At 37.0% G+C, this 11,392-nt stretch overlaps 1 protein-coding gene across 1 annotated transcript; it reads left to right on the top strand.

Annotated features, from left to right (window-relative positions):
* Window positions 1–2,669: 2,669 nt before the first annotated feature.
* On the top strand, window positions 2,670–8,506 carry wfikkn2b (WAP, follistatin/kazal, immunoglobulin, kunitz and netrin domain containing 2b). The gene is made up of 2 exons (XM_073828591.1): window positions 2,670–3,157; window positions 6,352–8,506. The coding sequence occupies exons 1-2, from the start codon at window positions 2,957–2,959 to the stop codon at window positions 7,837–7,839; spliced, it is 1,689 nt and encodes a 562-aa protein (XP_073684692.1). The 5' UTR covers window positions 2,670–2,956; the 3' UTR covers window positions 7,840–8,506.
* The last annotated feature ends 2,886 nt before the right edge of the window (window positions 8,507–11,392 follow it).

The following is an 11,392-nucleotide window of genomic DNA, read 5'->3' as shown; positions in this document are numbered from 1 at the left end:
CTTATGTTAAACTACTTTTTTCCCCACATCAAACTACAATCCCTACTCCATAATGGCAAAGCAAAAAATAGGTTTTTAACATTTGTGCAAATTTATTAAAAATAAAAAACTGAAAAGATCCCGGTGCATAAGTATTCATACCCTTTTCTGGGACACTCGAAATTTAGCTCAGGAGCATTCATATTGCTTCTAGATGTTCCTACACTTGGAGTGGAGTTAAACTGTGGCAAATTCATTTGAATGAGTCTGATTTAGAAAGGCACACTCCTCTCAGAAAAGGTCTAACAGCTGAAAATGCATATCTGAGCAAAAACCAAGTCCTGAGGTGCCTGTAGAGCTCAGTGACAGACTTGCGTTAAGGCAATGATCTAGGGAAGAGTTCAGAAAAAAATCTGTTGCATTGAAGGTTCACAGAAGCATTCTCCATAATGGAAGACGACTGGAACAACTAGGACTCTAGAAAATGTCTGCCAGCCCCCATCCAAGCTGACAGAGCTTGAGAGGTGAAAAGGTGAGGCAAAGAACGACAGATAATTGCCAAATGCAGATGTGCTCAGCTTGTCACATCATACCCAAAAAGACTTGAGGCTGTAAAGGTGCTTCAACAATGTACTGAGTTAAGGGTATGAATACTTATGCAATGTGCTTATTTCAGTGTTTTATTTTTAATAATTTTTTTAAATTTTTGCTTTGTCAATATTATGGTGTATGGAGTGTAAATTGATGTGGGGGAAAAACTAATTTAAAGCAGTTTAACATAATGCTGCAACAAAACAAAATGTGAAAAAAATGAAGGGGTATGAATACATTTGCAAGGCACTGTATGTATTTATACAAATACTTCAGCAAAAGTGGTAATATCTAAGTTAATACTTTTTCAAGACAATCACTTCAGCAAAGTTTAAACCATTTTCTGTTTATTTTGATAAGCAAAATAGTGCAATTTACATGTATTCACTCAAATATAAATATCAATATTCAATTAAATAAAAATGCATTGAACAAAAGTAAAAATAATTAACAAGACATTTGTGACCATGGACCACAAAACCAGTCTTAAGTAGCACGGGTATATTTGTAGGATTGTATGGGTTGAAATTATACAGCTTTATTTTATGCCAAAAATCATGTTCCACAAAGATATTTAGTAAATTTTCTACCATAAATATGTCAAAACCTAATTTTTGATTAGTAATATGCAATGCTAATAACTTAATTTGGAAAACTGATATTTAGATTTTTATTGCACCCTCAGATTCCAGTTCAGATTTTCAAATAGCTGTTCACCATATATTGTCCTTTCCTAACAAATACATCAATGGAAAGCTTGTTCACCACAAATCCAGTCTTATGTAACACAGGGTATATTTGTAGCAATAGATTCAAAAAATACATTGAATGGGTCAAAATGATACATTTTTCTTTTATGCCAAAAAGAGATATTTAGTAAATTTCCTACCATAAATATATTGAAACTTAATTTTTGATTGGTAATATGCAGTGCTAAGAACTTGATTTGGACAACTTTAAAGGTGGTTTTCTCAATATTTAGATTTTTATTGCACCCTCAGATTGCAGTTTTCAAATAGTTGTATCTCGGCCGAATATTGTCCTATCCTAGAAAACCATACATCAATGGAAAGTTAATTTATTCAGCTTTCAGATAATGTATAAACCTTAATTTCACAAAACTGACCATTGTGACTGGTTTTGTGGTCCAGGGTCACATTTATCTTAAAGTATATTCAGAATTACTTTTTTGCTACATAAATCTAAAACTTTTTTAAGAACTTTAAATATTACATCTAATTAGCATAATCAGCCTATTTAGCATAATCAACGCGGTCGTGTCCACGTGCACGCGTCAAAACTAAGTTTACCTTTCATGCTTTAAAAGCGAATAAAATCAAATACGTCTTCTGTGCATCTTTAGTAGTTTTGTACCTTTATGTCGTTTCTTTCTTGTATGTTTAAATGTACCGACAGCATTGTCTGTTTTTTTTTTTCAATCTGTTTTTCACTTTGTTATAGGTTTTATTCGCCTACTCCTTAATTTTGCGATTAAAGAACGTTTAACATTGTGGTTGTGACTTTTTATTTGTGTGACAGGATTAGATTCTGTTTATGCTATATATCTGATAGAGCAAGCTCATTTTAATTAATAAATCCTATGATATTGCACGATAAACGTTTAATTGATCAACTCGTCAAATGAAAACCAAAGCTGATGGCATAGTATTTGTATGATTTAAGTGGATTATGACGGATGCTTATATACAGTACCTGTTGATTCTGTCATTTATTGTCCATCAACAAGATCACAAAGAAATAGGCTAATAATTCAGCTGTGACATCTTGCTTTCTTACTTCGCACATATAGCAGGCTAGTTTTGTCCTGAGAAGCCTTTGTATTGCTCAAGCATGATGAAGATATTATCTGTAATTGTTTAAGCTGCTATGTATTACTGTACTTAAACACTGATATTTGAAAACCAGCTCTTGCTTTTGGATTCTTACGTGGTTTTAAAAGGGATCGCGTACGCGCAATTCCCACGCGCGCGCTTCCCAAGCGCGCATCACGAGGATAAAGGGTTAAAGCAGCAGCCTAGAGCGCTTTGAAAGAGAGGCAGGTGTCCCAGTACCAACCCAAATCTGGACCAGATGTTTTTAATCCTTTCTCTAGAACTACAGAGTAATTCATTACTGTCATAGCGCGTAAGGCGAGTTTTGTGGTTAGGAGAATAGCCTTTGTTGCTCAAGAAGTCAAAACTATTAAAGAGTATAAATACAGAGATCTAAACTCACTCTGCACTCACAGTATTCTGAATCACTGGGAGAGAATTTTTTCCTTGTTTCCTGCTGCTTGGAAGCTCGAGGCGCACGATTCTGGCTCAGCTGTTTCAATAAAATTAGGTTAGTAACTCCTCAAAATAAGTCCTCATTTCTGCCCTCCAACATGTGGTGGATGCTGTTTCCTCGCTGGATCTGGTTCGTCTCGGGACACTTTTTGCTGCTATTTGTGGACAGGCAATGCGTGAAAGGCATGACTTTGCAAAGAGTTGCGTATTCCCACGCAGGGATCTGTCCAAACGACATGAACCCAAACTTGTGGGTTGATGCAATGAGCACCTGTATGCGAGAATGTGAATCTGATCAGGTTTGCCTTTTCATTCCATTCAAATCAGTAATCATTTTGACTGCAATTGATGTATATGTATGCGACCATTTAATGTATATATACATACAGTTTGTATATATGTATATATACAATATTAAAAACACATACATATATATACATATATATGTATTTATGCATGCATGCAATATATCTATCTATCTATCTATCTATCTATCTCTCTATCTATCTATCTATCTTGCATGCATATGTCTATATATATACTGTACACTGCTGTTCAAAAGCTTGAGATCAGTAAGATTTTTATTTTTTTTTTAAATAAAGTTTCTTATGCTCATTAAGGCTGTATTTATTTGATCAAAAATACAGAAAAAAAACTGTAATATTGTGAAATATTATTGCAATTCCTAATACTGGTTTTCTACTTTAAAATTTGAAAAAATAATATGAAATATTATTTATTTATTTGACGCAGCCCTGAATGTTCATCAACCTTTACTCCAGTCTTCAGTGTTATACAATCCTTCAGAAATCAGAAATATGCTGATATATTATCAGTGTTGAAACTGTTGTGCTGCTTATATTTTATTGGAACACATGTTACTTTTTTCTTTGATTTTTTGATGAATAAAAAGTTAAAAAGAACAGCATTTATTCAAAATAGAAATATTTTCTAACAATAGAAGTCTTTGCATTTCTATAAAAAAAATAAAAAAAATTAAGCAGCACAACTGTTTTTAACTGTGATTATAAATCAGAATATTAGAATGATTTCTGAAGAATCATGTGACACTGACTGGAGTAATCATGCTGAAAAATTCAGCTTTGCATCACAGGAATAAATACTATTTTAAAGTATATTAAAAAAAAAAAAAAACACAATTGCAATAAATGCAATAATATTTCACAATGTTACTGTTTTGTCCTGTATTTTTGATCAAATAAATGCAGCCTTGATGAGCATAAGAAACATATTAAAAAAAAACATTAAAATCTCACAAACTTTTGAACAGCACTGTACATATGCTTATATATGCTTATCCATTTCATTTATATATCAATATTATATATATATATTTATATATATATATATATATATATATATACACACTTTTATCTATACATGTCAATTTTATATGTGACCCTAGACCACAAAACCAGTCAAACGGGTAAATTTTTTTATTTATACATGAATAAAGCGGAAATAAATAAGCTTTCCATTGATGAATGGTTTGTTAAAATAGGACAATTTGGTCGAGATACAACTGAAAATCTGGTATCTGAGCATGCAAAAAATCTTAATATTGAGAAAATCACCTTTAAAGTTGTCCAAATGCAGTCCTTTGCAATGCATATTACTAATCAAAAATTAATTATTGATATATTTACGGTAAGAACTTACAAAATATCTTAATGGAACATGATCTTTACTTAATATCCTAATGATTTTTGGCATAAAAGAAAATCTATAATTTTGACCCATACAATGCTATAAATATACCTGTGCTACTAAAGACTGGTTTTGTGGTCCAGGGTCACAAATGACTTATATGTACAGATGCGGCCAAAAGTTTTGAGAATGACACAAATATTAGTTTTCACAAAGTTTGCTGCTAAACTGCTTTTAGATCTTTGTTTCAGTTGTTTCTGTGATGTACTGAAATATAATTGCAAGCAATTCATACGTTTCAAAGGCTTTTATCGACAATTACATGACATTTATGCAAAGAGTCAGTATTTGCAGTGTTGGCCCTTCTTTTTCAGGACCTCTGCAATTCGACTGGGCATGCTCTCAATCAACTTCTGGGATAAATCCTGACTGATAGCAACCCATTCTTTCATAATCACTTTTTGGAGTTTGTCAGAATTAGTGGGTTTTTGTTTGTCCACCCGCCTCTTGAGGATTGACCACAAGTTCTCAATGGGATTAAGATCTGGGGAGTTTCCAGGCCATGGACCCAAAATTTCAACGTTTTGGTCTCCGAGCCACTTAGTTATCACTTTTGCCTTATGGCACGGTGCTCCATCGTGCTGGAAAATGCATTGTTCTTCACCAAACTGTTGTTGGATTGTTGGAAGAAGTTGCTGTTGGAGGGTGTTTTGGTACCATTCTTTATTCATGGCTGTGTTTTTGGGCAAAATTGTGAGTGAGCCCACTCCCTTGGATGAGAAGCAACCCCACACATGAATGGTCTCAGGATGCTTTACTGTTGGCATGACACAGGACTGATGGTAGCGCTCACCTTTTCTTCTCCGGACAAGCCTTTTTCCAGATGTCCCAAACAATCGGAAAGAGGCTTCATCGGAGAATATGACTTTGCCCCAGTCCTCAGCAGTCCATTCGCCATACTTTTTGCAGAAGATCAATCTGTCCCTGATGTTTTTTTTGGAGAGAAGTGGCTTCTTTGCTGCCCTTCTTGACACCAGGCCATCTTCCAAAAGTCTTGGCCTCACTTTGCGTACAGATGCGCTCACACCTGCCTGCTGCCATTCCTGAGCAAGCTCTGCACTGGTGGCACTCCGATCCCGCAGCTGAATCCTCTTTAGGAGACCATCCTGGCGCTTGCTGGACTTTCTTGGACGCCCTGAAGCCTTCTTAACAAGAATTGAACCTCTTTCCTTGAAGTTCTTGATGATCCTATAAATAGTTGATTTGGGCGCAATCTTAGTAGCCACAATATCCTTGCCTGTAAAGCCATTTTTATGCAACGCAATGATGGCTGCACGCGTTTCTTTGCAGGTCACCATGGTTAACAATGGAAGAACAATGATTTCAAGCATCACCCTCCTTTTAACATGTCAAGTCTGCCATTCTAACCCAATCAGCCTGACATAATGATCTCCAGCCTTGTGCTCATCAACATTCTCACCTGAGTTAACAAGACCATTACTGAAATGATCTCAGCAGGTCCTTTAATGACAGCAATGAAATGCAGTGGAAAGTTTTTTTGGGATTAAGTTAATTTTCAATGGCAAAGAAGGACTATGCAATTCATCTGATCACTCTTCATAACATTCTGAAGTATAAGCAAATTGCTATTATAAAAACTTAAGCAGCAACTTTTCCAATTTCCAATATTTATGTAATTCTCAAAAATTTTGGCCACGACTGTGTTCTGTAATGTTTACTTCTTTTCATTCATGTAATTATGATTATCAAGAGAATACAACTGCAATATCATGCCAAATGATGCATTCACTCTTTGCTTTCTTAGGAATGTGAATCGTTTGAAAAATGCTGTGCCAACGTTTGCGGTAATCGCAGCTGTGTGGCGGCCCGCTACATCGACTCAACAGGCAAGAAAGGGCCCATGGGGATGCCAAAGGAAGCGTCCTGCGACAAGTTCATGTGCACTCAACAGGGCTCCGAGTGTGACATCTGGGATGGCCAGCCCGTGTGCAAGTGCCGCGACCGCTGCGAGAGGGAGCCCCACTTCACCTGCGCCTCGGATGGGATGACCTACTACAATAAGTGCTACATGGATGCAGAAGCGTGCTCCAAAGGCATCTCCTTATCGGTGGTCACATGCCGCTTCCACCTCACCTGGCCCAACACTAGTCCTCTCCCGGCAGGCACCACCATACTGCCCACAACCACTCTGCAACGTACCACTCCTGTAGACGTGCATGCTCCCGTCATGGTGAACAACCCTTTGCAGCAGTCCGTGTTAGTCGGCGACACGGCCAGCTTCCTTTGTGAAGTTGCTGGCAGGCCGAAGCCAGAGATCACCTGGGAGAAGCAGGAAGGAAACGTGATCATGAAACCCAACCATGTGCATGGGAATGTTGTGGTTACCAACATCGGCCAGCTGGTTGTCTACAACGCCCAACTGCAAGACGCCGGTATCTATACTTGCACGGCCACAAATGCAGGTGGCTCCGTCCAAGCGCAGTTTCCACTCTCCGTAGTTAAGCAAGAGCCAGTCAACAAGTCGAACTCTGAACGTTTCCCAGCAGAGGAGTGCTTTAAGGTGCCTGAGAGTGAAGATTGTGGGGAGGAAAAGCTGAGTTGGTTTTACGACCCCCAGAGAAACAACTGCTACACCTTTACCTACGGCAACTGCAGCAAAAACCGCAACCACTTTGAGACTTACGAGACCTGCATGTCGTCCTGTCGGGACGAACTCACCGTTCCTTGTAACCTTGCTATCTATCAGGGACCTTGCAAGGCATATGAACCTCGCTGGGCCTACAGCGGCTCCCAGCGCCGGTGCCAACCCTTCGTATACGGCGGCTGCAAAGGTAATGAGAACAACTTCAAAACCAAAGAAGCATGCGAGGACACCTGCCCATTCCCGAGGAACCATCGGTGCAAGCCGTGCAAGCCACGGCACAAGATGGTGACCAGCTTCTGCAAAAGCGATTTTGTGATTCTGGGACGTATGACGGAGCTAACCGAGGACCAAGACTCGGGTCAAGCTCTGATCACCGTGGAGGAGATACTGAAGGATGAGAAAATGGGGCTGAAGTTCTTCGGGAATGAACCCTTGGAAGTGACATTGCAGAACATGGACTGGGCTTGTCCGTGTCCGAACATCACCACCTCTGACGGTCAGATCATCATCATGGGGGACGTACACAACGGCATGGCCATCCTACAGCCTGACAGCTTCATCGCCCTTTCCAGCGTCAGACGCGTTCGTAAACTCCGCGAGGTCATCAGTAAAAACACCTGTGACATTTTGAAAGAATTCATCCAGTAGGACTTTTTCAAGATGTCTGACGTCACCTAAAGTAACGATTAAATCGTTGTTCTAAGAATCGGTCTTTTATGTACAGCTTTTGTACCTGGACTGTTTGCTTTGACAAGGTTAGATATGTTTCTACAGCTTGTATAGAAATGCTCACATCTACTTGGAAGGTGTTTATAAGAGTTGCCCTTACAGTTTAAAGTTAAAGAACATTTGTAGACATATAAATCAAACCCATCTGCTCTCTCTAAAATCCCTCAAATGGAGCCTGTGTCATCTGATGATTTTGATAAATTAATGTTTTTTTTCTTTCTGCTTGGTTGAACTTTCATTGCAGATTTGTTGTTGCTCCTAGTAATTAAATGACTGTTGTATTATAGAGTTAGACTTGCTTAATGCACTTAGATAAGTTGTATAATTTTGAATATAAGATCAATTTCAGTAGGAGAAATAATCTGTCTTTAAGGCTCACTTGTGTATAGAACTGAGTGTATATGATTTAGCACGGACTGCATTTAATTTTAAGCTATTTATTTTGAATTTTGTTTTGATGAACCAAAATGCTAATTTCTTACAAGCACTTATGTATTTCTTCAGTTGTCTTTTTTATTATCTTTCTAGTTCCATGTCTGTCGTGATTTGCATCATAAAGTGACAAAAATAAACATCTGAAACTTTGTCTAATTCTACATTTTCAAGTGCATAACACTGATTATGCATTATGATTATGATTACATTTTCTTAGCCAAATGTTTGAAAGGAAATCTGCTTTCACAAAACAGTGTTCAGCCATTTGCATTTAACCTCCTGGTTCAAACATAGGTAAGGGTTTTTTTATACTACTTTTTTATATGCTTTATTACAAGTTTTTCCTAAAAAGTTATGTTTAAATATGCAAAATAATGCATTATCTAATTAAACATGGGCTAATTTTCATAAACTTTCAGGAGATTAATAGGAACATAGGATAAAGCCAGGTTCAACAAAAAAAAATTTAATTTTTTTTTTTTGACAAATTAGAGTTAAAGGTTTTTACTGAGGGGATTTGGGATTTCTCTTTTTATCACTCCATAAATCAGAAAATATTGTCAACAGTCAGAAAAAAAATCATTTTCATTATGTTCTCAGGAATTAAATATTAACTATATGTGACCCTGGACCACAAAACCAGTCATAAGGTTAAATTTTTACAAAACTGAGATATATACATCATATGAAAGCTCAATAAATAAGCTTTCTATTGATGTATGGTTTGATAGGATAGGACAATATTTGGCCGAGATACATCTATTTGAAAATCTGGAATCTGAGGGTGCAAAAAAATCAAAATACTGAGAAAATCACCTTTAAAGTTGTCCAAATTAAGTTCTTAACAATGCATATTACTAATAAAAAATTACATTTTGATAGGTTTACAGTAGGAATTTTACAAAAAATCTTAATGTAACATGATCTTTACTTAATTTCCTAATGATTTTTGACATAAAAGAAAAATCAATAATTTTGACCCATACAATGTTTTTTTGGCTATTGCTACAAATATACCCCAGCGACTTAAGACTGGTTTTGTGGTCCAGGGTCACATATATGAAGTGAATGATATATGAACAAACCCTTCAGTAAAAACTTTTATAATATAGATAGGAATAAAACTGTAAATTTTGGTAAATGTAAGCTGCTGAAGTGGAGAAACAAACTTTTCATTATCTATAACCTTTTTTTGAAACTAATTTTCCAAAAAAAAGTTTTTTTTTTTTTTTGTTGTTTTTTTGTTGACATATTAGAGTTAAAGTTTTTCACAAAAGGGATTTCTATATTTATCACTTCATAAATTTGGAAATACTATCTACAGTCAGAAAAAAATACATTTTCATTATGTTCTCAGGAACTAAATATCAAGTAAATTATATATGAAGAAACCCTTCAATAAAAACCTTCAGAATATAGACAGGAATAAAACTCTAAATTTCGGTGCATGTAAGTGCTGCTGAAGTGGAGAAACAACCTTTTTCAGATAACGTGTATAAAGATTGCAATTGAAATCTACAGAGGCAAATAGATAAAGTCTAATCAAACAAACACTAGGATAAGCCAAACAGCCCAACATTTCAAAACTGACCAGTGCATGAAAAAACAATGCATGTGCCTGTGAAGTTTTGCCTTAAAGCTTCATGTTGTGTGAAATGAATAACATCACTATTGCATACAATCCTATAGCGTTGTAGATATTTGCCTCCAGCATGGACGGGGCCCCTCGGATCATTCCAGTCCAGACGCAGGGCCATGCTGAGATACGGGGGGAGCTAGAAGATGAAGAACTGTTTGGATATGAGCTTTGACCATTTGGGACTTCCTCTAACAGATGGTTTCCTTATAGTTTTTCAGGGTGGGCTTCAAAAGACGCCTGCCGCAGGCGGTGGAAAGCAAACCCGTGACCTTAAAGGCAGGGAGTGGCAGAATAGAAAAATATCAAAAGTGTTTTTTAGCTGCCAAGTGCTCAGTAGACCGATCAAGGGGGCCGAAGGGAAAGATTGGTAGAATTATGTTGGAATCCGTCCAGTTCGATGTCATTCAGAATTACAGCACATGGGTGAAACCTGAGTATTTTGACGACAGTTTTTAACGTCCTTCTGTTAGAAGAGAGAGATTGGGACGTGTCCTGGGATGCCCTGAAGTTTTCTAGGTATAGTAATAACTTGCAATGGAGCAGGGAATACCTTCTCTCACCCAAAGTAAACATGTTGGCTTCCTTTAGTACTCTGAATGTTCCTGTTGTAAATATGGCAGCGTAGAAACGTTTCATTGTAGCTGCAAATCCTCCTGGCATCATAAAAGAAAATTTACGGCACTTTGTGTGCCGTTCCAATTCAGATTAATAGGAACCTCACGCAGGTCTCTGATCTGCCAAGTGTGTGCTGAGTTATGTAAACCTTGTTCAATGAATTTCACCTGGTGGTTCCTGTTCCCTGGTTTCTGCTTCTTCAATCTGGCCCCACAGACTCCGCAGACCCACAGCGACGTGTCCCCGTTTAACATCGAATCATAAAGCAGATGTTTGCCAAGGTAATATATACATATATATATTACAATTTAAATGCATATTACAATCAGCAAACATCACCTCGCTAGTCAAAAGCTGCCTAATTGGTTGATAATTATAGGGAGCGGTACTGGTTTCAATGAAAGTCAAATTTGGAGCCATAATTACTATTCAAATTATGTTGTTTACACACTGGGATATTATCCAAAAATCTTACCTCAAATAACATCGTGGAGTCTATTCAGAAACACAAAGTGTAATTGTATGCATTTATTTACATGTTTGGCATTGGAAATTTTTGGCCAGACAACAAAAAAGACACGACTGCCAGACCGTGTGAGGTTTGATACGCACAGCACGGCTCACGTATTTGTCCATTCAGTGATTTTTCAGACAGTCTTTTCATATATAAAAATGCTTTTTGTTTCCACAAAGGATTTTTTTGAGACTAAAACATTCAATGCAACCGACATCAATCAATCTATCTATCTATAAACATTTGATCCATCAGGCTTTTATGGCTCA

The sequence above is a fragment of the Garra rufa genome, chromosome 22 (assembly GCF_049309525.1).
Source record: "Garra rufa chromosome 22, GarRuf1.0, whole genome shotgun sequence".
Lineage (NCBI taxonomy): Eukaryota > Metazoa > Chordata > Actinopteri > Cypriniformes > Cyprinidae > Garra > Garra rufa.
This window is presented reverse-complemented; position numbering and strand designations above follow the sequence as displayed.